At 44.2% G+C, this 27,568-nt stretch overlaps 1 protein-coding gene across 1 annotated transcript in view; it reads right to left on the reverse strand.

The window, feature by feature from the left end:
• Window positions 1–27,568, reverse strand: part of emid1 (EMI domain containing 1) — a 46,156-nt gene that overhangs the window by 17,534 nt on the left and 1,054 nt on the right. Inside the window, 2 exon segments of the mRNA XM_034542501.1 lie at window positions 20,578–20,681; window positions 22,093–22,206. Coding sequence (XP_034398392.1) covers window positions 20,578–20,681; window positions 22,093–22,206 — 218 coding nt within the window.

Raw genomic sequence — 27,568 nt, forward strand, 5'->3', positions numbered from 1 at the left:
AGTTCAGTGTGTTCAGTTTGGCTCTGCCGATTCTCACATCAGCCCTTTCAGCTCGTCCAGCCCATCCAGATGTGCTCGCACACACAACCTCTAATCTTTTACAGGAAGGGGGCGGGTCTCCTGCCTCTCCTCGCGCCTCTCTGTCCCAGACAGGGCTGTCTTTACCTCCGCTTCACTCTCGCCGTCTCTCTCACTCTCTCTGTTTTTCCAGCACATGCCTGTATTGATGCTGATGGCAGTGACGGGCTGTGCATCTGCCCCTCCCACCCCCTCCACAGCAAGCAGTGGTGTGTAATTACAGTGCAGCGCTGGGCTGAATGGTCTGACTGGTGGGGTGACTGTGGTCTGCTGACGGAGGTGTTTGTTCGGCCTAAAGACATGTGCTCTCATTGGCATTCTGGGACAGGAGACTGGCCTCACTGGGAAGACAGCTGTGAGGTAGACCTATCTGTACAGGATGCAGCACTCACCTTCCATAACCTCCCGCCCATCAGGCTTCCTGCTTATTGTTTTTTCCAGAAGGTTTCATCATGAGAGACCCACCACAACTATCTCACCCACAGAGGTTTGGACCAGACTGTGGTGAATACCTGCAAGGCACTCAAACATACTAATTGCAGTAACCTTGGGCTTTGTTTCACAATCACTCACCACCTTTGCCTCTAATTACTGAGCAGAGCAGGACGGCCTCCGCTGTTTGTTAACCACTTGTTTGGGTGTAGACGTGTGGTGGTGTTCTGAGTGTCCGCAACAGCAGGAGAGGCAGCTTGTGTTCAAACACGGAGAGCCACAAAACATCAAACGAATCTTGTGTTTATATAAACTGGAGAGAATCTTAATTTAAAAATGGCAAAAAAGTCTAATTTGTTGTTGTCCCAGTGGTATTCAAAACCAAAACCAAAAATAGACATGTGGCAACATGGAAAACATTTTTATGGTGCCAATGAAAGTGAATGCGTTGGTCTGTGTAAAGTGACTAACATCAGTCGTGGGCACATCTGACAAACTGCAGTATGCTGATTTGATTAAAGCTGCACTACAAATCCACACGCCACTCTTTAAACGTTTCCTCCACTTGAAAGCAGCAGATGTCTAATAAAAGTGAACAGTAGAGGCTGACGGTCCAGCTCACACCCTTCACGTTTATTAAGAGAGACAAAAATAACACAGACGCGCCGATGGAACCGGGCTCCTCCCTCGTGACCCGGGTTGACCCAAATTAAAGCTGCTTTGTAAACTTTTCCTTAGCGACACTCTCCCTTTCAGTGACCTCGGTTGGCATCTTATCCAGTGATGTGCAACCTCATCTCTGTCTCTCCTGTAGTCACCATGGAAACCAGTGAAAATAGGACTCCAGGACAGACTGAATGAAACCACACACTTCTCTACTGTTGCGTTAGTGTTACAGGGAGGGGTCCATCTTGTCTGTGAACTCTCCATATAAAAACACTCCCTCCACGTTGCAGTAATTAAAATCCACTCCTCTCAGCCAAAACACTACCACAAGTTGCCAAAACAAAAGCCCTAAACACAACCAGGACCAGAATTAGACCTACACACACACACACACACACACAAAACACACACACACACAAACACACACACAGAAACACACACGGCATGTACTGTAAAATATCAACTGCAAGTTATTGTTGTTGCACTGAGCTGTTGAACAGTGTGCACTTTATAAGCCTTGGTGACTAAAATAAGTAACATCCATCAACATGTGCAGCTGGTTTCCCTTTCAAAGTTAATTACACTTTATTACAACTTGCAGTGCTACAATAAAGTCGTATGGCGCAAGAAACACATGCAGACACTTTATTTGAAATAAAAATAAGCATCAAAAGTTTCAGTACAAACCCCTGAACAACAAGTGCAGCAGGTTACAGGTGAGTAGTCCTTTCCCCATTTGCCTTTTCGTCTTTCAAATAAATCCAACCTTTTTGTTTGTTAAAAATATGTTATTTATAATCATATGAGTGCTCGTTTTTCTTCACTTGTTCAGCTATTAGCTTGAAGTCAGCCAATGTAAAAACAGATAGGGATGGAGGCGTAAAGAAGCTATGCAATGCAACACGTCCTGAACTAAATTGTCCACTGAACGCGCCATCAATCCAACTCCTGTGAAGACAGCAAGGTAATGCAGCACGACTGGGATTAGGAAGTGGAATGCAATCGCTGAATCTCAAATTCAGCATAACTGGAAGACCAAAAATATCCGAACAATAGCTTGACTAAGCAATATGAACAGGATGACTCAACCAACTGCAAGAGGAAGAGCAGTGGAGAAGTTTACACACGGCTGAATTCCTGGCCAATAGATCCTTCACTCTGACCCGGCTCATTACCATACAGAGGTTGACAAGCGCTCCAGCTCTCTGCCCACATCTGCAGTCAAGCAGAGCACAGCCCAGTCCTCAGACCTTCAGCTAAACATCCTGCCCCATGTTCTCTGCTATGCTCACTCGGCGCTTGGGGAGTAACTCCCTCTCCCTGAGTGTTTGAAGGACACGTCCAGTTTACACAGTTTATTTGTCCAAGGTTGGTCTGAACGCTCACTTATTACGGCTTAGAGGCCTGTTGCCGCAGCAGCCAAGTGTAATTTCCCTGCTGTGGTATGATTTGTGTGTGAGTACACAGGAGAGTGAGTCTTGTTCAAAACAGGTTTCAATAACCTATATTTTTCCTTAACCACCCATGTAAACAATAAAAACAACCGTGTCCCTTCTGACAACCGTGATACAGGATCCATGACAACCAAACACAAAAAGCTCCAGTTGAACACAATGACTGTATGATAGTGACGGCACTCGTCCATCCAGAGCCAAGACATGATTGCCTGATTGTACTCATTCCAACTTGCTTTCAGATGATATTCTGCGTGAATAGCGAACCATAAACGTGCTTCACTCTGCAGGAATATAAACGAACTGAGAGCAGCGGACATGTGTGGTAAGAAGTATGCCAAATCTTTGCTCACTATTGTTTTAATGTTCCTCATGATTCAGCTTCTCTCAGTGTGCATTTCCTCCACTATAACAAATCATTTGATTTGTCAGTTGCCTTTGGGACATCTCATATAACACCCTAATCTCCATTTTGCCGTCATACGTTTCGATCATTTTACTGTGGAGGTATTCGACTCCGCTCTGAGGCTTCTCACAGTGAAACATTTTCAATCTAACATGCTGAAATAGCTAAAGATCACTGTTTCAACACATACTTTTAAATGGGACAGAGGCAAGGAGTCGGTGGGAAGAAATGTTATTTGCAACATCTTATCAGACATTTCCCTCGTCGTTGTAAATATGCATGACTGCCAATATAAACAGTCTGTAGAAACATAAACTGTCCTGAGTTTCAAGAAGGACCCATTTATTGTCATTTAACTGGGGTTAAAATGAAGGAATTGTGTTGTGTCAAATGACAGACTGGATTTAAAATAGTTTCATAAACTCAATGCAGAAATCAAATTCTCTCAGATGAACCAGATAAACCTTTAATGCTAAAAAGACCATGAAACCCTCCAGAACCGCCTCAGAATTCTTCAAACAAGGTGTTCAGTGCTTGTTGGATCTGAAACCCCCAAAGCTACAGTATACGATGCTGTGCGTCACTTTTTGCCAGCACACTACCATTAGGCCTGTCGCAACTATTACGTCAGCGACTGATGACTCTGATCATTTTGGAAACATCGTTAGATTCAGATTTCAGTTTGTTTTCAGACAGCTTTTCTAATGAATAATTAATAAAAAGGTTTCGCCCCATACAAACGCCTTCAAATAAAAACGTCACTGAGGCAGCTACCAAGAATACTCTTTGATAGGCGAGCAGAAGTCGGACACACATCTCTGACATGATTTGAAATCAACCTACTTATGCTCCATCGCTCTATTACATACCAACAGTCACATATGGGTAAGCTCTCAACACGTTGGCTCAGAGCCAGGATCAACACCACTCCCTCCACACTCCAGGTTCAGTTTAAGATCGATGAGTCTGCTGCACACTGCTCCCTCATTGTCTTCGCCATCAACTCAACGGCACATCTGAGCATCACTCTTTACATCATTATGCATTTCTGTGGAACCGTGCACCTGTTAAAACATACACACGGGACCGACCGTGACATTGTGCATCTGTGACATGAATAACGCAGCCATCCAGCAGACACTACTGCAGCCCTCCTCTCGGTGCGCTGACAGACGGGGCCTCTACACTTCTCGTGGACACATTTAATCCTGCTGCTGCAGAAAATGAAACTATAATTAAAGGCAGCAGGTTCTAGCGCTCAACTTTCTCCTCGGAGGATCAAAAAAATCTGTTCAGAGGAGTGTTGCTATGATCAAACCGGATGGTGAACGGCTGCTGTTGATTCCTGGGTTACAGATGTTTATAAAACTGCTTCAGCTTCCAGAATGACAAATGAAAAGACCGTTATTTAATTACTGAGGAAACAGAGATTAACTTCAGACACAATGTGAACAAACCAACATTTCTGTATGTATTAGCTTCACCCATAAGCATTTAGCTTGTATTGTCAGGATTTGCAATAAGGCGGGGTTATAATTCAATAACATTATAATTTATTGCTTTCAGTGGACTTTCAGAGTTCTAAACTAACACATGAGCAATTGATGATTTGGTTTTAGTGTTTTGTCTGATGAAATGGTGGAATCATCCTCAATTTGATTATTCTCTGTGTGATGATGCATACATGCCTTACATGCATACTCTTGATATTGTGAACAATTATAGGAAAAAAGGGTCAGTGTTACTGTCTGTATATTGATATAGGAAAAATAGTCTTTGACTAAATCATTAAATCCTTAAATATGTGTTGTATTGCCAAGCATCAATTTGGAAGCAGCTTCACAAACTCTTTTCTTTTTTTTTGGACCAGTGCACCCTCGGCCTTGGCACAGATATTTTGGCCTCTTTGGAGCACGCGCTGCTTTGAAAACTCACATAAGCCTGAAGTATCAAAGAGCTGATTGCAAAACCTCCTTTTATTATGCTGCTAATTAGCATTCAAGACCTGGCTTTCTGGCAGCGTTAGCAAAGTCTTCTTGATGTTTTAGATTATTTTGTCTAACCGCTGTATGCATGCATACAGAATTAGCATACACACACACACACACACACACACACACACACACAGACAGAGAGTGAGTAGAGTAAATGACTGTGTGAAGCTGAGCTCCTCTCAGTCTAATCCCTGAGTGAATGGTGTGCTGTGTGCCAGGCATTCCTCTGTGTCTTTCTAAGGCTTTTGGGGGATTAGACCCCACTTACTTCCAGGGGCCGCAGGGTGGGATCAAAGCTGATTGGGCTTTTTGGGTCCAGGGTTATGGTGTGTGGAACAGTGAGCCACTGCTCAGGTAGACTCGCATGGGGAGGCACCGGAGAACACGACACCACGGAGGAGACGTGAGACGGTGACACAAGTCGTACACACCTGGTGAGGTCAAACCTGCGTTAATCCAGCACAACTCTAACCAACACTGTGTTGAGTGATGGCTGGCCTGCAGGAGGTGAGGCTTAGACTCTGGCAATAATCCAAGTATGCCGGACATGGACTCGCTGAGGTTACACAAACACAAACCGTGGCTCTCGTACAGTTTACACAGTATGAGCAGCCTTTCAGGATGGAGACATGAATGAATATGTATTTGAAAGACTATGCAACAATCTGAACCTCATTCCCCTGATCACTCGCACTGCACGGCAGGTTTTACACCGACTAAACTTACATGCAGTAAAACAGAAGACAGAAATAACAAACACGATGGCCCAATATTTAGTGACCTCAGAACACTTCAACAGGTCCATAAAGCGTCTGACCTTCACCCCGGCTGGACTTTTTTCTTTGATCTATTTAAGACAACGTGGAGGAAGTGGACAAAGTCTCTATCGTGACACTACAATGTGTGAAGTATTTGAATGACCAACACAGCCCACAGCAAGACAAATACACAGAGATGGATAAGAGCTCTAGTCTTCTGTCAGAGATGGAACAGCAGGATTAACAGAGCATACATGGCAAGACACACTGAAAATAAACAGAGTATATCCTCAAAATACTCAGATATTAACTGGAAGTTATGTGGTGTGCAGTATTTCTGGAGAAAGCCCACACCAAGAGCAGACGCACAGTGCATGCAGTGGGTGACACTAATGACTGGAAAGGCGAATCCATGCAGAGCTATCAGCATCATCTCAATCCTGATGACAAACACAACACTACCTTCAAAAGATATTCCCTGCAGATAAGCATAATCATGACAGTCATTAACTAGTAAACAAAAAACAAGTGTATTACGTGTGCACGCCACACATGCTCTATCCCTGCTCTGTCTGGAGGAGCACCAAACCCCCGACACCCAAACCCAGCGACGACACCTCAGGCCTGGCCAGTGTTACTCCAACATGCGGTTCTGTCTCATGTCTGCCTCCTCTGACAGATGGAAACCCTCAAGCATGTGGGGGGTGTTTGTGTTTTGCACCATTGGAGATAAGTTTGCATGCTCTCTGTGAGGGGCAGTGTAGAGGACACAAATACAGACACAGCTGTTTCTCCAGATCAGGGTCCTGGAAGGTTTGGGCATGGGAGCAAAAGAAAAGAAAAGGAGGAGCCGTTTGTTGTCACACCTGTGTGTTTGAACCATGTTGAGTAGGAATTTCTGGCACAACTTCACCTACTTCCAAGTTGCATGCAAAAGGAATTGGTCCGAAGAGGTTCAAAACCCTTTTTTTCTTTCAATATGGTCATCTCACAACATTTGCAAAGTACGTTTGAATAGGAGGAGCATTACAAAAGTGAATACGTATTTCAATGTATTTGGTGCATCTATCAGGAGATATACAAGCTGATGTAGAGGAGATGTTTTCCTATAAAGCGTTTCTCATGTATGACATAATATAAAAACACTCATTGAAAACTAAACGTTTACAAATTAAGAGTTGCTTTAATTTTGGGTGAATTATCTTTTCATAAAAAAATCTAAGACATGTAAATAATGAAATTAGCATTCACAAACATTGTTTTAAAATATAAACAGAGCACTGCTGTTTCAAATTGAAAATTAAATTGTCATGCATTGTATATCAATAAATGTCACAATTTGTTTTGTAAACCATCAACAAGTTTTTCATACCAGACATAAACAAAAGTAATTTTATGGCCAACTCTGTCTCTGGATCAGCAGAGCTGCTGATAGAGAGCGCAGGTGTTAATCTGACATTCGCTCTCAGGCTAAATACTGTGACACAGGAACTCTCCCACAGTTCGCAAGAACATCGCAATTTACTGCCTCCGCTACAGATCACTCAGAGAGAGAAAAATGTGAAAACAGCTGGGAAGAATGAAAAAGGAGTGAAGATAAGAGATAAGAAGAAAATAGGAGCTAGGGGGAGGAAGATGAGATGCTTCTATTCACAGTGTCTTCACACACACATCAGAATGAGGGTCTTATCTTCGACACAACGCGCCCACAGACAGAGCCGACTGTGTGAAGACAGGCCCACGCGGATGAAAGCACACACATGCAGAGGAGATGCTCCCATGCAGGGGAGTGCGAGCAGATTACGGGATCAGAGGAAACACAGACCAGAACGTAGCAGAACCATCACCGCCTTCACAGAAACAACAAGAAGAGACAAACGAGAAGCGAACGCCGAGGCATCCATCACGTCGCTCCCGTCAGCTAATAAAACAGACTGTGTGATCACAGTTTCAGGTCAACAGGGGTCGGGTGACCCCGCGGGGCTCCAGCAGGGGCTGACGTGGTGGATGCTGCTCTTATCTCAGCACCGCATTACAAAGGAACACAAGCTCCCCTTCAAACTCCTCCCTGCTGCCACTCACAACGTTTTCCAACAACAGCCTTCCCTCGCAAGTGCACTGTGAGAAGCTGCTGATCGAGGAGAAGAACAAACTGTGTCTTCAGTGTGTTGCTCAAGGACACTTTGACATGGAAACTATTACAAAAAATAGGTGATACTTTTTCAAATTGTTGTTCCAAGACTCAAAGATATTCAATGTATGATTCTATAAAACAGCGAATCCTCGTATTTGAGAAGCTGTAGCCAGAGCATGATGAGAATGTTTGTTTAATAAATGATATACAGATTGATTAGAGGTATTTAATTAATAACCGGTACCAGCTCACATGTTTTGACACATTTAAAAAGTCTTGAATACGACTTAAAGGACGTTTAGTTGTTGAAAGCATCTCTGAACCGCATGTAGACTGAATCAAATGATACCGTTTCTCTTTTTAATTACAAGAGGCAATCATCAGCCCAGTAGTAATCATCACATGAATGGAATTTGTAATATCAGCAGCTATAAGTCATTTAAAGATTCATTGTCCAGTTTGAGAGACCTAGTGTGACTTTCTCAGAGACATGCAGGGTCTTTTGTGGCTTTTCAGGTCTAAATCATGTGAAGGTGAGACCCCCCCCCCCCATGGTCGGTGTGGTGAAGATTATCAGAATGGTCCCGGTCACAGCAGCCGTGGCGACGTGCCGAGCACTCAGCTCCAGAGATTAACACTCCTCCGCCAGAGGGAGCGGAGCGCTCTGACACATACAAACTAAGAGAAAACATCTGGCCCGTCTCAACTAAATACATCTCCCGTGTGTGTGTGTGTGTGTGTATGTTTGCAGTGTGCGTCTGTCTAGCGTGTACGTGTATCTGTGTGTGTGTGTGTGTGTTTTCCAAACATGTGTGTATCCGGTCTGTCCTCCCCTGTTCATCGCCGATATCTGGCGGTGTGAGTTGTGCTCTGGAGCAGACCTGGAGGTCTTGGCTGACAGTGACCTGATCTATGCAGGCATTTGGGGCTGCAGTGAAAATGAATGGATGTGTCCCACTGTCTGACTCCGAGCCCAACGAAAGTACAGTATATCAGGATAAGTCACACTGGAAGATATAGAGAGAGTGTCTGTGCTGCCTCACAGTAGTAGAACACAGACAGGTTAAAGTACAGAGCGGCTGCTTATTAAGGACTTCAAGATGCAGCGGTCAGCCAAAAACCATCACCGGCACCTCTCATGAGCTCTTAATCCTCTTACTCACCCTCCATCCTCTGCTATTCAACACGTTTTAATTGATTCATAAAAGTCACTATTAAGAGATTACGTTTCAACATCCACACACAAAACATGAAAGCTAATTGGTGACTTACTGGACTGTTTCCGTTTTATCTGCAGAGTGTTAAACTACTTATGAAAGCTGTTCAAAACACAAGTGACAATTTATGGCAAACCAACCTTTAAAACTCATTAGAAACCCATCTACAAGAACGATTCACCAGACCACCGTATATAAGTTCAGTTTAAAGCTTCAGAATAACACATGACGTCAGTCGGCGGTAAGACTCAACACAAAGTCCTCCTCCCTGTTTCTGTGAGGTTCAAAACAAAACAAAAATCATAATTCATACATGAGATCATAAGATAAAGCCGTCGAGCCTCGGGGCTGATTTCATAGCGACAAAGTATCTCGTATCTGTGCACCGGCTGAGTCATGCAGACTACACTTCTGTCTCCCAGAGGTTTGTGCATCCACTGAGCTTATTCACACGGGGCCATATGATAGCAAGATACTTAAATTATATTTAGTCCTCAAAACAAAACAAAATATGCTTTGTCCTTTTCTAACAACAAACAATCCAATGCTGTCATTTGTCTTGTGAGGAAAGTCAAAAAGGGGTCAGCCCAGTCAAATGGCAAACTTGTATTTGCAACACTGAGAACCACAAACTGAACTCTCTTCGGCCAAACAGGCCCAGTGAGTGTGTGAGTGTTCAGGGTGGGTTAACGAGTGTTCATCAGAAGATATGGTTTAACAACGTCTCTGTGGACCTTTTCATCCTGTAATTGTATTTAGCCAACGGCATGAACGTGGCCAAGCTATCCCTGGCCATGAAGCAGCTCCCTTTTCCCTCTGCACAGTCAACTGCTCCGCATTGGGCCATTCCCTTTTCACATCTACACTTTTCATCAACAATTCCAGGCCAAAACCCTCATTGGCACATTAGCATCAGAGTCTGATGATCGCCATGCCGGCTCCACCTGTCTGCTGCACACAGCCTCCAGAGGCGGGCGGCGGCTTGCTGCTGACAGAAGCTGCCTCGGTCGTGACTGAGAGCCTCCTGAAAAACTCAGCTGCACTTTTGGAATTAAAAGTGAACTGGCGGTAGCTCGGGCTAAGGTTTCTGCACTGTCAGGTGCAGCTAGGGGAAAGGAATTCCAGCTTGGCAGAAAAGAGCTGCTCTGATGGATGCGTGATACTGAGCAGTGTTTGTAATTCATCTCCCAGTGTGCCCTCTCCTGTCTCTGCGCTGATCAGGGAGGGTTTTTAGGCCTCCATCACAATAAGTCCTCCACAGAGAAAGTATTAATCCACTGCCGAGACTTAACTGTCACTCTTATTCAGTTCTGGAGTGTTTTTATTTCTGGCAGATATCCATGCTGACTACAGTCTTCAGTGTAGATGATGAGAAAACAGGGGAACAAAGGACAGTTGCACCAACACCGTGGATTATAAAGTGCACTCAATTCTCCCTGGCTATCTCAGTCAAACATCTTTCTAGATGTTGAGGCACTTGTTTGGCGCTTTCTCCGGCTTTAATCATTCTTTTGGTCCACTGATACTCAGGCGCTAAAAGGAACACATTGTACTCCCCTAGCATGACCAGCTCACTACATACAGCTCCGAGGAGTCTCAGAAATGTAACACTGACACCGAATGAGTATGTCAAGAAATATCCCATGCTGGTCTTGATACAGTGCTGCCGCTTCAGGAACAATACGTGCCATTATTCTACAGGAAAGCACAAACCCCTGCACCCCTCATTTCTCTGGCCTTTAACCCCTTTGGCGTCCCTATGGCTGCCCAACCACACGCAGGGGGTAGTGGTGCATGGACTGTGAGACAGAGCACACAAAGACTAGGGAGCCTCAAATCTCATTTTACTCCTGAAGTTCAGTTACATTATGTAAAGAGTAGGTACCTCAAAGGAACATTGTGGTTATGGTTTGTAGAGGAAGTACGAATGATGCTCATCGTGGTTATTACTTCAGCCTGTTCTTTGTCCTTTTAACAGTAACATGAACAGGCCTTTCCAGTTAAGAACACCCCTCCATTTCCCCTTCTCTCCATGTCCCTTCAAATATGTTCCCTTCGTCTGGCTTAACACAACAGTGCCATACCATTTCTTTGCAAGTGTCCGCTTGAGAAAACAAGAGGAGGAAAAACACATCCTCTCTTCTGCTCTTCTACCTGGCAGCGCTTGGGGAAACGTGTCCTATTGGAGCCACCCATTCATTAGTGCAGCGTTTCTCGTTTTACACACTCATCTCTTACTGCATCTAGGAGAGAGGGACTAGATCTGCCCCCCCACCCCCCTTGAGCGAGGCCAGAGGGAAGAGAGAGCTGAGCTCCGAGTCTCGGGACAAACTGTAATTCTCCACTTTGTCTCGGGGTCGAGAACCCATCTGGCTGCAGATTTAGTAACTCTGCTTCAATAGGGCTCTGTTTACTCCAGTAGCTAGGTTTACACAGACCAAAGTGAAAGGTTCATATAAAACGCATTAACTGAGAATAATCCTTTTGGTCTTTTGTAAATAGGATGTAACGATGGGAGATGTCCAAAAAGGGTAACCGCTTTGTGCAGGCAGTGTAGTTTCTGACATATCAGTGTCAACATTGACCTCATTTCACATAGTTACTGAGTCAAATATTCAGGTATTATACACTTAAGGACCAACAAACTACACATATGTAACCACTGTGAACATTCAAAGAATGTCTACAGTGAAAACAAAGCTTTTACTTTTCCTCCTCATTTTCTTTTGTTCTGTAATGCGTAAAATGAGAAGCATATGTCATGTTGTGGACAGTTCAGCCCCAATGAGACTTCAACCTCTAAAGCCACATGTATGTTTTACTTTTAGGGGGTTGCAGAGTAACAACAGAACCTGTGGTCGTAGCTGATGCCGGAGGGAACATGCTTTCTCCTTGAAGGGCTGCAACTCACGGATCATTTCCATTAATCTGCCAATTATTTTCTTGATTCATTGTTTACTCAACAAAATGTCAGACACTTTCCTTACAATGTTGTAACACCCAGGCTGATGTCTTCAAATAGCTTGTTTCCAATCAACAGACTAAAAACCAAACATTATTAATTACCTTCCACATAAGACAATGAAAAACGGAAAATCCTCCTAATTATCAAGCTGGGGAATGTTTGGTATTGTTGCTTGAAAATGTGGTCAAATTGTCAATTGAGATTGCCGATAGTGAAAACAACATGACGCAAGACGATGAAGTAATCTTCATCTTTTTAGTAACACACAAAATGTATACTGCGAAACCTGTGCTTGCTGTGATAGTCGCTCCCTATCACAGTGAATAACAGAATGTGAACACAAAAACAGTGGAGAATATAATTGAAGCACAATATGATCTGATAATGTACGATCCGTCTGGTGTTGCCAAATCATAAATCAACTCCCTTGCCGGAAGAACCTAAAGCAACACTGTCGCACAATTACACATAAATCCCCCATTAACTGCCAAAACAGTACCGTATAGCAACAGAACCGTTAACAGCCCTATACTTCAGGTTGTGAGCCCTGTGCTCCACAAAGCTCACCAGACATCGTCTCACGGGGCCACATGCGATCCCCATCAGGTGAGGTCGAGCCCTTCAGGAAGACAACATGGACGACAACCAACAGAAATAAAAAGAGACGTGATTGACATCATCCTCTGTTCCTCACCCGCACAGTCAATGATAGCAGCAGACTAACTCTGGTTTACTGCCCTGTCAGTCGGTCATAAGGCAACACATGCAACTCGTATACAGTGCGTCTGCAGAGAGAAAGCGAGCGTGTGTCTCTGTACCAAGCTTGTCGATTACAGAGTCAGCAAGTTCAGCTCACTTCTTTTCATGTTTGTGCCACCCGAGTCATTCATGTTTAATATAGACTGAGTCACATGCCTGCCTCTCCATACAATCTTGATTTATGTGTGTCTGTCCTTGTGGGAGCAGGTGTTTCAAAAACATGGCTGTGTGTGTGCGAGTGTTTGTATGCTGCCAGGCTCTGGCTGTGCAGTATGAATAGGTGAGAGAGCCATAAACACCTGAGGAAGCAGGAACACACAGACACCCTCTCTGGGCTGAATTTATGGTCCCGATTGAGGCAGGGGAGGGAGGGGGGGAGCCGTCATGCACAGCTCGGCTCTGGTTGTGGCGAGGGTCCAACCAAAACAACGGGGCTGTTAAAGTCCCCCTGGATGAGTCCCAGGGGGCAGCGGAGCGGACGGAATGCAGGCCTGGGTTTAGAGGTTCAGGGGTACGTCCTGTTGTTAATGAGCTCACCCCGCTGGGCCTCTCTGGCTCTGAGCCCCTGACACTGCCTCACCAGCCGCACCAGCACGCTGCCACAACCTCCTCCTGGACTGATCCTGGACCACTGAAGCATACCACACTTCCTGAACAACGTGAACATCACTCTGTGCCCCCGAGATGATCTCAACAAGACGTGTGTCTCCAAGTGAACAGGACAGACGGTCAAAGGAAGTGCCGTCTGTGCGGCACTGGAGAAGGAACATGCCTGAGTGTGCGTGCAGGTCCATGTGTGCGTGGATATGAAGAGAAGCCCGTGAGACACGACCTCAGACGATGCAGCAAAGGAGATACGAGCCCTTTCCTAAATGATGCATGTCTTACATGCTCTATTAGTGCAGGGTAAACACAACTTTCTGTGCACTGAAGACGGCTTTAAGTCTAACACACATGCAGCAGATTGCAGTTCGTTTTAAATGGCACATTTTCACACACAATTGCAATGCAAAATCATTTACAAAATACATTAAAGACATGCAATAATAAACACCATGTGAGACAATAAAAAGGTGCAACGTGTGAGATCTGGCCACATGCTGCTTATTGTATTAGTATGTACGATAATTTAGACAGTCAGATGGTCGTCATTAATTTATTGTGTTCCACAATAGTGAAATGATCCAGTGCTGGTTTTTAACCTCGAACAATTTACTATGTCAATAATCTGTATGGAAAATCTGACCCTGGATCTGCAATAAATAACAGTATCTAATCACATTTCTGCAGATTTTGGATATCCATTGTGTTTACACAACCTTCTACAAACTCTTGGTGACTGTATTTCACATTTCAATTTGAGTTTGTGAGGGTTTACCTGCGAGCTATTTGCTTACATGCTAGAATTCATAATGTGCCTGCATAATATACTAAATATAACCACAACAAGACCATAATAAACACTGGCCTGTAGTTGTAGCCCAGAACAGTCTACCAATAGATGTAGTATGAATATTACAGACAGTTTCCAAAGATTTATAGACGATAAGTTGCAAACTCAGTTCTATAATAGTTTGCCTTGATTTATGATAACTCTGGAGTCGTTGTCGGAGTTATTTGATGTGTGGCACTTGGCAACACTATCCACAAAGAAGCTCTGTAGTAGGAGACTTCTCACAGCTCTCTTGTCTGTGACTGTACAACCAGTCTTACTGTAAAGTCCCACCTTACCAGCTGTGTGTAGCTTCAGCTTTAAGGTTGGAAATTTGAGCTCTAGAGACAAATTATATCATCCTCCGCTCTGTCCTCTTCTAGCCAATCCAGTGAGGTCATTTCTCATTGGTCAAGACGATTGGCTCCTCTGTCTAGTTTGAATGTCTCTAATTAGGCCGACTGCTGATGCAGCTCATCCAAACCTCGTCTCCGATCTCGTCTTCAATCCAGAATCACAACCATCAGCACCACTCGACTCATCACCTCTGAGCGGCGTATCACAAGCACATGAGAAAATGGAAATATATGCAAAGACCAGAACAAAAATAGAGCTCAGGAGCCAGACGGGGGCAATGACTTTTAAATTCTACACGTTAACCAAGAGTGCAGCGTTTAGTGGCTGGGAAACTGAGACCGGAGCGGAGGGAGGGGGGTTGGGGGTGTTTGGGAGGTCTGTGATATGAGAGGCCATAAATGATGTCACCACAACACGCGCCACAGCAACATCTCTGATGTGGTGGTCTGCTTGTGGTTTCGTATACATGGGAGTGGAGCAGGTTTGAAGGTCATGAAATTCCCACCCACTGAGCCACAACAGCGTCTCTTACGTGGCTTTGTACATGTTTATGAACTCATAACAAATGAGCAGCTAGATCATCAGGGCTACTGGGAGTGTGCAAAACCCACAGACTCATACAACGTAAGAGAATAATATTATATCTAAAAATAACAGTTTTCATTGTATTTTTGTGGTCTATATCCACAGCGGGGGTGAGGGTGAGACAGCAGTAAGGAGACATGACTGGATGTTACAGAGATTTACATGATTGATAGCAAGATAATGAAAGAGTGACATTGTGTTGTAGAGTCGAAACCTTGAGAGAAAGTGTATCTGCTATAATTGATGAGGACTAATTGGTTACGTTTGCTGACTCCAGATTCTCAAATGTGCTGTTTTATATTTTGTCACTAGCAGTTTGAATACATGGTCTTCAGCTTGTCTTTGTTTTTGTTGTATTGTTTGCTGTATGTTGGAGGACCGAAGTGAAAATCTGGATGTTTCTGTTTTTAGTCATCAATTACATTAAATCAGTCCCTTGGTTCATCAATATCTTAAATAAAAGGGGAAGTAAAAGCAAAAGAAGGTAATTAAAAATGCACTCTACAGCTTGTCGAAGCTACATAAAGAGGGAGAAGGAAGACTAAAACAGAAACAAGTGAATCAAAGATCATTCTGACAAATGAATGGAGGGACAGTGATTTGCAATAAGTGCAATAAGCAGGATTGGGTTCGTTGAACTCATCACAGGTGTTTGAACAGCGCCGACATCGTGCCCCTCTCTACCTTCACAATGAGAGACGTGATCTGTTGAGAGGCAGCGGGCAGATGGGGTTAATGCAGCTTTAATGGCAGCAGTTGCTGAGCGGATCAGAGATGAGAGACAGAAGATAGAGCCCGCACCTCCAGTAGTGAGGAGGATGATTTAAAAGCCTTTTCTTTTCTTTATCTGTGTACATGATCAGAGCTCTGTTACGAGTTCAGTTGGCCTTATCTTGTCTTTCTTCTCTTTGCTCCTGATTGCGTGTCTGTTTGTGGGTCACTCTGTCAGCACACCAGTCCGCTTAAACTACTGGGTCAGGGGAAATGCCTCTGTTTTATTGGGACAGAAGAATACTCCAGCTGCCATGGCATGTGTGTGTGTGTGTGTGTGTGGTGGGTGTGTGTGTGTGTGTGTGTGTGTGTGTGTGTGTGTGTGTCTATTTTCATCCCGAAAAGTTTTTTTGCACTGCTGAGTTGGCCCACTTTATGTCAGGAAAAACAGTTTTCAATGCACTCCCGGGGGAAGTCTTGGGAAATAATAAATAAATCAGTAAGCAGAAGAGGCATTTCCAGTCCAGGAGGCAGATACATACTACTTAACTGAGAATCAAGGCTAAGTGTATATGAAACTTTAAAAAGTTTCAGCTAAAGAAGTGTGCCTCTACATTTCTTGAAGCTCACTGCCATTTATGTTAGAGTTAAGAACAGAATACATGCCAGATATGCAGGTAAACAAATGGACCTATGCTATCAAATCAACTATTATAATAAATAAGAATGAACAAATGAATCTGGCTAAACTCTATTCTACCATAACTAACATTTTTCCTTTGGCCTTACAGCCACACATAAACCATGAAATGTCATAATAATAATCTGATGACTACATTTCTCCACAGACTGCTCTGTATGTGGTTTGCATGGAACCTTTTATTAAAAAATTTCATAATAATATTATCATAATTATTAGTATATTTTCAAATTAAAATACCTGATGCTCTCCCATTTTTGGTTTGTTTATGGTCTTTGTGGATCTCGTCTCATGAGGGCATAAATACCCTGGATTAGGCTAAATCTGACATTAAATCTGTTTGGGTTTTGTTTTGTGAATGCATTGGAGCAAGGGAGATTAAAATATTGAACACCTGCTAATGCAAACACAGGGGGATCCAGGAATGTGACTGAAAGAGGAGAGGAGGGCTAAATGAAAAGCCGACTGTGTGGTCTAGAGGAGCGGAGGTCACCTGCTCTTGTTCCCTCCACTCTAACCTCAGGCTGGAGTCCCTCACAGCTACTATAGCCTGCTGCCATTAAGGCAGCTAATCCCGCCCAACAGCTGCATCCCTCACTGTACACATCCTCAACACCTCGCTCCTCCGCCACACATTCACTCCGGCAGTCAGACAGACACATATCGGCGTCCACACACGCCCACTCTTCAGTTGCTAATGGCAAGCTGCAGCCGACTGATGGTTAAATCGTGGGGTTTAGCGTGCAGGCCTGTGATAAGCTGCGCTGAGCTGTGAAAACACAGATTACATTTCTGCGGCTTATTGCAGACAGCGCGTCAATGCCTCTCAGCCATACCGTAATTGCAACCCAAAAACCGCAGCCTCCACTGCGAGATATGGCTTGATGGGTACCCCCGTGGCAGGGCTTTGACAGCCGAGCTAATTCAAACCTACGTTCCCCCGTATGTTTTGCTGCATGCCGATCCCCCCCCATAAGCTGCACCCATATTTCTTTTAAGTGCTGTCCTGTCATAAATCAAAACAGGGCTAACATATCAACTGCCGTTTCTCAGTGCCATCTTCATACTTTTAAGACTTCATCAAAAGTAACATACCGAGGACAAAGTCCAAGATTATGAATTTAACTGATATCCACAACTGCCGAGCATGCGGTCATCCTTCATTGCTGCACTGTGTATTGATGAAACCTAAACGGGTCTTTGAGAGCCAGCTCTAAAGTAATAATGTAGCATTTACATTTTTGCACTTCTAAATGAGGTATAATTTAGATATTTGTGTTTGATGTAGCACAGCTTAGGATATCCTATCTGAAAACAAGCATTTACTTACTTGGAAAACCAAAGCCAACCAGGCATACATTAAATCCCTGCTTCTGGCGAGCTATGAAAGTGCTTCCATCTGCAAATACTTAGCCTTTTTTTCCACCAGCTCAATCAGAGATAAAGACCATTGTGTTCCAGGTCCACAAGTAAGACAATATCTCCCAAACCTCATAGAAAACAATTAGGACCCAGTAATTAAACCACTGGCCTGGAATTCCAGCCAAGTCCTGAGGTTAGGGTGAGGAAATAAGAGAGTGAATGTGAAAGGTTCCTGTCTGATGCGGTGTTATCTTACTGCGCTTGGACTCTGATGGCGTTAGTTTGTTTATCAGCCGGGGTGTGATGTAATGTTTTGCTTTTGGAGCCCTCAGTTTGAGTGTGACATGCCAAAAAGCCCCACAAGCCTGTGTGTGACTGGATGACAGCATGGCGTGAACACTTTTCATTTATATCTGCTGCTTTGGAAACGCATAATCGCAAACCTAAAACAGAAACACATTATCTTTTCTTCGGACCGGACCCTGTTGATGTACATATGTTGACCAACCGATTGGCAGGCAGACGGGTGAGAACGGAGGGACACCAGAGAAAACAACTCTCTCATCCCCATTTAAAATATAAGCATATCAAGACCGTGCTCGCAGCTTATAACGCACTTCCTGTCCTCTCTTGCACATTAAAGCAGCCCCAGAAACCTGCTGGTATGGACATTGTTGAGATCTACTGTAATGCCGACTGGCCCTGGGAGTCAGACGTGGCCCGGGGCCTTTGGGTTGGCCTGGTGAGAGAAGGGTGGAAGTGAAAGCAGGGCAGCGTGAGTAAATGAGCGGATCATACACATTTTCCACAGTCTGTGAAAAGCAGACAAGCCGAGTAAAAGGGATGATGGGAGCAAAGGTATATAACCAACACTTGAACTCCAAAAGAGGTTTTTACAGATATATGTATCCGGTGTTAGTTATTTATGAGATTTATGAGATCAAAAGCAATATGTTTCTAATGTCTTACCTAGACAGAAGATTTCGTAAAGGATGATAGTTGTTTGTTCTTTTATATAACAGAGGTGCTTTTTGTACGGAGCCTTTCTAATGAAACCAAACTCAAGGTTGAACAAGTGCTCATAGCCGTCTGGAAATCCACAAAGGAAAGCGTAGAGATTTGCAGACAAAGAGGTATTAAGAGCCTGAATTTGAAATGTGCACCCACTGAATTACGTGTGTAGCTTTAACTTCACTTGGCAAAATGATGGCAACAGAATTTAAGCACAATCCGGGTCTCCAGCTTTGCTCGTGTGGCAAGCTTTTATTTCTCCTTAAAGTGGGGCGCATGAGGCAGACAGCAGCGGGGTATCAGGTTCTGCGCTGGTAAGAGGTTCTGCTCACGTGGCAGGAGCAGAACAAAGCGCCGGTGGCCCTGGATAGCATCCATGGTGCCGGAGAGTAAAGGCCCTGTGAAAGGGACCTGTCACTTCTACTCAGCGCCGCCTGTGATCTAAGCCACCCGGAACGACGCTCAGATAAGTGGCTAATCCCAGCATCCCCGCTGGCTCGACACCCCCCCCTATTGCCATGACAACCGCAGGGGAATCTCCTCCAGCAACAACTTAATTGGTTAATTTCCTCCTTGTTTGACTGTGTGTTCCTCTGCTTTTGTTAAGTAAAGTCTGGGTTATCAATGTGTTCTTTGACTTTGAAAGTGGGGAAGCTCTAAAACAAGCACGGCATTCAGGCGGTTCTGAAGTGGAGAGATTTCTCCAGCTGAAGCCTACAGACCATTGGCAGGGCAGAGAGTTGCTCACGGTTCACCTGGGAGGGGTAGCATAAAAGAGAAAAACAGCCCACAAATAAAGTGACCACTTTAAACACTGTAAACATTTATTGCCCTTTGTGTCGCAAAGCCTGACGATTTATGTTACACCCAGTCAAGTCCTGGGTCCCCACATAGCAGACGCTCCACCCTTCTCCCCAGACTGCAGAGACACAGGGGCCAGTGCCAGGGGTAGTCATTATATACTGTGTGCGTGTGCGTGTGCGTGTGCGTGTGTGCGTGTGTGTGTGTGTGTTCGTGCGTGTGTGTGTGTGTGTGTGTGGTGGGCAGCTACTGTAGTTGAAAAAGCGAAAACAAAAGTGCTAGCATAGCAATTAAGAGCATGAAGACTCGGTTCCAGCTGGACCATAAAACTCAAAACCACACTGAAGAATCAACCCTCACATCGTAGAATGACTCTTACAATGAACACATTAAAACATATCTGACTCACCCTGAAGGATCTTATTTCTTAGCTTCCTTTAGAAGACTGAAGCTGCCTTATGTAAGCCTCATGAAATCACTCCTGTTTTAAAGTATTACGAGTATACATGTATTGGAAGGCACACATGCAGGCAATAAGACCGCAATGCAAAACAGAGGGATGCAGATGTTAATACATGTGTACGCCTGAGGAGATGAAGAATGATGAAAAGAGGAAACAGAGACGCACTAAACCATTTTTCAGTCCGAGACTCAGAAGATGGCCTTTTTCTAGAGCCCCTACTGTTGTTCATTTCTATGAGCTGCTGTATAACTAATGTGTGCATGTGTCTGTGAGTCCTTCTGTCTCCACTTACCTTCTTCACAGGCAGCGCCGCTGAATCCTGGACAGCATTTCCACTCCAGGGAGGTCACCGTGCGATACACCACTTTATAGGAAGGTCTAACCACGGTCCTGTAGCTAAAAACAAACACACAAAAGAATCTAAAGCCATCCGACACGTACAGGTATTGAGACTCTGAGCTCTCTGAAGCTAAATGAATGGCCACACATCCGCAAAAGCCAATTGATCTCACTCACGCATGTGTGACAGTACCATGTGGGATTCAGTAAGTTGCTTTAGTTATTTTTGATGACTTTGTATTTTTGGTGTAATTTCATTTCTTCCAAGTGAATCCACAAAGACTGGATTGAGGCTGCTGATAGCCCAATGAATTGTGCATCACAAGTTCTGAAGCTGAGTGCAATGTGCCCGTTTTCGCATCTGATTGCAATTATCCGCGTAGCATTGTAGGCAGAACAATGGCCGGGAGAAAAAGAAAAATGAAATTTTCAGACCGCAAGCTACAGTTACAGAGCAACGAGGTGCAGAGGAATTCCTCCAAACCTCAGGCAAGGAATTACAGACAAGACAGAGAACAAACTGATTGGGGATTTAATGTCCCAGTGGGTCGGTATGAATGCACTAATGTTGCCATCAACTCTCTGACAATGCTAATAATTTGCTATTATCACTTTGTGAATTATACTATTTCTGCAATGAGGCTCGATTGCATGATTTCACACCAAATGTATGCATTATACCTCATTTAAATACAGAGATGCTATTTCAGCCCATGGAGGTTCTTTGAAAATGACACGGTTTCTTTTTGATGTATTTGTTCAGGTTTAGCGGGCGCAATAGCCTTGCAAATCCTTTTGTGAATTCACCCCTTTGTTTATGGTGAAGTGAACAGTCAACCCCCCTCATTTACGTTTATTATTTCCTTCATATCCCACAATGCCTTTTGTCTACCCACTGGAACAGGTGTGAACTTGTTGTATGCACTTTATCAGCAGTTCGTGACTCACAACACAACATGTGGTGCAGCTGCGTTGTCTTTTGATCTATTGTTGAGAACTTGGTATATATTGATTTCCTAGATAGAGCGTTTTCCCGTCAGCCACCGTAGTTCTGCTTCACGCTTGAAACACAGGAGAAGTTTCACAGCTAGATGCCACCACATCCTCCAATCAGGATCCTTTACCAAGAGTTACTAATACTAACACACTGCACATGTTCTTTTTAAATGACCTGACATGATTGTATTACAGATATGTCATATTATTTCGGTAGAACTGTGGCTTTGCAGTCACGTTGCTAATGGTTTGTTGACAGATCTCTAATTGTTGTTGCTAAGTGGAAGATGAAAGTCAAAGAAGATGAATGAAAACATAACTATGTTTCTGCTATTAAACTCCACCATAGTTAAAAGGAACACAATACCAGATAACGCTCCCACAGAGGTTGTTTTAAGTATTTTAAAGTGGGTCATTCTCTATAAAAAAGCTCACGTTAAGCAGTAACGGTCGTGGTAAAGTCGCCTCTCACCTGCCTCCCGTACATCCCTGCGGCCAGCGGCACGTCTGGTAGACCCGCTGCAGGACGGTCCCGTTGTGCACCTGGCAGGTCACCGTCTTAGTGACCGTATGAGGACACCAGTTCCTGAGGGGAGAAACAGAGTGAGCAATAGAGCAGACGTACAGAATAAAACAGCAGTTGTTATTTTTAGATACAGAATAAAATCATATTTTCAAAGTAAATAATTCAAGGTTGATATTGTCAAAACACCTTCAAACAAGTACACTCACACAATAAGACACTCTCAAAAGGAAATGAGCCATGCAGTCACGTATGCCGTGTTTCACCGCGGGTTCAGATTGTTCCGGCCCTTCCCCCATCCTTTTGTTTTGAAACTTATTTACGGTGTTTACAAGGTTTTGATCGGTCACAAGATTGGCAGGAGTGCATTGTGGGCTGTATTTACACTGCGGTCTCTCTCTCTTCTATCAAAACACATCCGTTTGCATTTGGCTCTCAGAAGAGGTTGAGTCCCTCGGGACGGAATCAAGAGGAGGACGAGGTCCCATACGGAGATTTAAGTTTTTCAACACGGTTAATTCTGGGTCATGAGTCCACTTCCTTTCCAGAGAGGCTTCGGGAGACATAGTATCAGGAGTCAGAGAGGCTGTTAAGCAACGGACCTTCTAGAGAAAAAGGTCAGAGGTTAAGATCTGATTCTTAGACTCTTAGATCATAAGATCAGGCTCAGTAAGGTGCAGTGCTTTAGTTATTTCGTAGGCCTCCAGAAGCATAATTCTAAATGACCTCGCAGTAAAGCACTCAAAGCCATCCATTAGGCTAAAAGGCACCAAATCACGTTGCTATAATTAATGGTGATTCATTTGAGAGCTAATCGTCTCGGTTTAATCCTCAGCCAGATTTCAACTACCCCTCGAACAGGAGCAGATACCTGTTTGTGATAGTGTAGAGGCAATGAGATACGGTTATGAGAAAAGTTTAGCTGGATACTTATCATATCAACTAAACACTGAAGGCTGCTTACTCTTCCTTTTTGCTTTAATATATGTAAACAAACTGAGGCAGTTTGAACTGCCATATGTTACTATTATTGTATTAACAACAAAGTGTACAAATAACCAGATCACATGGCTACAGCTGGAGGACAACAATTATAATGGCCTGTGTTTACACAATCAGTCGATGTACAGAAAGGGGGCTCTATGTGAAACCACAAAGAGACCGTGTGGCACGTCGCACAAAACTACACTTTGTGTGTTCTGCTGCCAATGTGTTTCCAAGAGTGGGAGTGTGTTCTCCCCAGCGTCTGTTTGTCAATATGTGAGACCATATGTATGTGTGTGAGAGACGGTTTACACTAAAGGAAACTGCCGATGGCGGAGGATGCGAAGCAGCCCTGAACCAGCTCCAATTAACGCTGCCCACATGTGGTGGTGGGCCGCACACAGACCTGTCTACAAACTACTGCAGGTATTTCTTTTTTGATGAGACTATTTCTCTGCTATGGTTTAGCCTGGATTATTTATTGATCTTGATGTTTTTTCCATTTATTAATAATGTAGCCTATAGAATAATTACATTTTGAAAAAGGTTCGCCCGAGTAAGTGAGACGGTGTACAAAAGTAAGACACAGTTTGAATTGATCCTAAACTTCTCAAGTAAATTAATGAGGGAATTCATCCGCCACATATGTTATTTAAATACAAGCCCTCCACGTATCTTAATATATCCATCAGCCTTAAGGCTACATAAATGAACACAGATATATATGATTACCCTATGATTGCTTTCCCTTGTCCTGAAAAAAAAAGTTGCTCTAATCATCAGTGGAAAATGTCAGACATTGAAGGAGCAGCTGTGGTCAGGTAGAGCTTGGAGTAACAGGAGGGGGTACTAAGCCCAACTCCTCCCCACCACTTATCCTCCAGACCCAACAGATAAACATCTGAGTTTCCCAGGCTGAGAGGAGGTTTCACCTGGGAACGGCTAAGATGTCACCAGGGGGTATGAGGGGGGAAGTGGGGGTGGGTTTTATGGTCTCCCTCTCTCTCTTTGCTTTGCACTTATACAATTACTAAAAGGGAAATGCCAACCGCTGCTGCTTCAGTGAATGAAATAATAAAAGCAGTTGACATAACAGAGTTTACAATTCCCCAGATGGCTTGACAGCCAATACCTGCAGTGCCTATACGTATCTGATCTACACAATACATAATGACGAGCACAGGGCTGCAAGAACAAGACTTTCTCCACCGCACAGAGGATGGAGAAGTGTTAGGATATTAACGGTAACATCACTATCTCCTCTGGGATGTGGATCAGTTTCATTTACAAAGCCATACAGCAGATAACCTTCATCATTTGGTTACTACTATACAATGGGCCACTGCATATTGCCTGGCTGTATTCACACAGGGACACTCGGTGTGCTCGGTGTCTTTACATTTAAAATGTTTCATAGTCAGCACACGCTGCGCTTACGGGAGGCGTCCTTGGGTTGAGAAGTGTGAAACCCACCAGCGCCATGCTGTTTCACTGGCAACGGCACCAAGCAGGCCCTGAGCGAGTATCAGGTCTCTGAGCACACATGACACACTGAACGCCAGGCCCAAGCTAAATAAATCATCAACCGTCGCTCACAGTCACAGCCAACAGTTACAGAATAAATCTTCAATCTTTAAGGGACGGAAAAAATCAGAGCTCTGGCCCATCTGTTCCTCAACGCTACGGACGCCAAGACGGTAAAACATTGGAGGCAAACAAAAACGTGCTGAATACTGAGTGCCTAAATTAATGCAAATCCATGAACTTTAAAAAAACAGGTATGCTGTGTTCTAGTAGCCGTCATTTTGGCCTTGTAGGCTGCATCTTTCATGATTACACTGAGTTAGTGTGCGTTCTGCGGCAGACTGCGTGGGGAGGAGGAAGCTGGGAGCTGTGTGAACTGACAAGATCGCTGATGAGGGAAAAACCACTGGTGAGACGGAGTGAACCATGTCCAGACTAGGAGCTCACTTAACGCCTACCCATCCATACGTGTACTGTGGGAGGACGAGCACTCAAAGATATGTAGATACGCAGCATGGAGAAAAATGTAAAGGAATTTCTCTAGATTTCTGTCTGTGGGTAAAATAGTCGAGGAGAACAAAGGACAGAAGACAGATGTGGCAAACGGCCAGACAGAGGAGCGCAGAGGAGACAAAGGTTATTTTATCATAAGGGTCACACAAGGGTGCTTCCGATGGGAACAGGGAAATGGAAGGAAAGACAATTACGAGACACTCTTGGCCCCACGGGATATGGAGGAGGCACATGAAAAATGTGGCGCAAACAAAAAAATGACAAAGAGAGAAATAGAGAGAGTGCATTCACGGTGAAATTAATGAAGAGAGAGCGATGCAGCATTGCTGGAGTCATAATCTGCAGCTTCTAGGAAAAACAGAAAGAACCAGAGCAACCTATACGAGAAAAGTGTAAGAATCTGAAGAGGTATTAAACTATAAATTATTAGAGAATATAAAGGCTGGTGGGCTATCATATTGCAGGTTCAAAGATGCCATGTGTTTTCCATGTGAAGAGAATCAAAGCACCACCGTGAGGCCTTGAAGGTCAGGGCTAAGTGACTCTTCACAGCAGCCTCAGAGGAAAACTCTCATTTGTCTTTGTCTGTTTTGAGCTTTCAGACCTGGACACCTGTGAGCTCTGAGTGTCTCTGTGTGTAACGAGTACGTGCATCGGTAAGTGTTCCCGGCTGGAAAGTACAAAGGGAATTCCTCTTGACTGAAGAAAGCACTTATATCACACCAATGGCTCCATACAGCCATAAGTCATGAATGTATAATCATGTGGAGCTGCGATACCGACACTGTGGACTGCTCACCTGCAGGGTACACTATGCAATTGACTGATTTAGGGCTTATTTTCATTATCGTTTATCTGTATGATTTTCCAGATTATTGGATTGATTCTTGATAAAATTGAGAAAAAAAAGTTGTTTTGTCCAACTAAGAGTCCAAAACCCAACAACATTTGGTTGGATTTTAGAATAGAAATAGAATCTAGTTTACAATGTTACAAATGGGAAAAGATGGGAAAATCATCTTTTTTTTTCATTTTTATTTTAGCGTCATTAATTATTATGAATCTACTAATTGCTGCAGCTCTATACTGGTATATGGTCCACTCCCTCCGGATGAATGTATCCGCCACCAGTGATTTAATGTCCAATTATTGACTGCTTCCTAACACTCACGGACAATTGTCCTTGAGCACATACATTGTTTAGAGTTATTTTAAATCTAACACCATTCTGCTTTGCGCCACACAGAGCTCAGCCTACTGGAACGTGTCATCTTCAGTCCCATGCTTAAAGAAAACGTGGATATGGTTTAAATGTGTGAGGAATGAGGGTGGCCACGGGGTTCAGACTGCCTGTGAGACCATGACAAGTCCTCCGAGGAAGGATAAAGAAGTGGGCCAGACAAGAAATAAAGAAGCAGCTACCTCATAACCCTCAGTGTACTGAGCTCATATAGTCGCTAAGAAGGACAAGGGCGAATGAACACTTTATCAGCTCCTCAACAGAGCGAATGCAAAATTACTCGAGAGTTGTTAATCCCCTTTGATTTGGGTAATCGCTGTGTGAAGACGGGGCCGGCGAAGGAGGACATTCTGACAGAAGGTTTTCCTGTGACAGAATCCCAGTCTGCTAAAATGAATATCCATTTCCTTTGAAGTGCCTGCACACCAATGACAAGTTAACTTTCTGTCACTCAGTGTCGACTTGCTCGAGCCTTCTGCTCTCTGAAATCCCATTGCTACTGTTTGGCTTTGCTGACACACCATAAACCGCTGCTTTCACAGAGCAGGCAGCAGGTGGACTGCATGAGCTCTTCTCATGTCGCCTCAAACCCGCTGACCTCTCTGCCTCCAAAGACGCCGGCTGACACACGCCGACAACCCCTTTCGCTTTTGTCTATCTGGACATTCCTCCGTGCGCCATTTACTAACAGCAGCAACCCCACTGTAAACTCATCTCTCCTGCCCAGAACAGGCCCAGATGCGGTGAAGTCCCAGCTGCTTGTGTTTAGTAAACATGTCAACAAACCTTTGGCCATGAGGGACAAGGGAGCTGAGCAGAGAGGGGAGCCAGTGGAGCGAGGATGGGAGTGCTGAACGCCACCTGGACACACCCGGAGGGACAGGCCTCATCAGAGAGAAGAGGTTTCAGCCTCCGGCCACGTTCGGGCCCACACACCGTAATCTGCAGCCGCTCTCACCCCGACTGCATGAATATGTGCAAGACGGGAAACATCCAGTCATCTCGAAGCACTGGCTAGTGTCCGAGCTATACATTGGCTCTGCCCATGAGGGGAGCAGAGCTGGGTATCGCTCCTTTGGGAGTGAAGTATGGTGACGCTGCGTCGGAAACGCAGGATCAATCATTTCACAAGAACATTTCATCCCCCGTTTCATTTAGTGATCT

Source organism: Cyclopterus lumpus, chromosome 9 (genome assembly GCF_009769545.1).
Source record: "Cyclopterus lumpus isolate fCycLum1 chromosome 9, fCycLum1.pri, whole genome shotgun sequence".
Classification (NCBI taxonomy): Eukaryota; Metazoa; Chordata; class Actinopteri; order Perciformes; family Cyclopteridae; genus Cyclopterus; species Cyclopterus lumpus.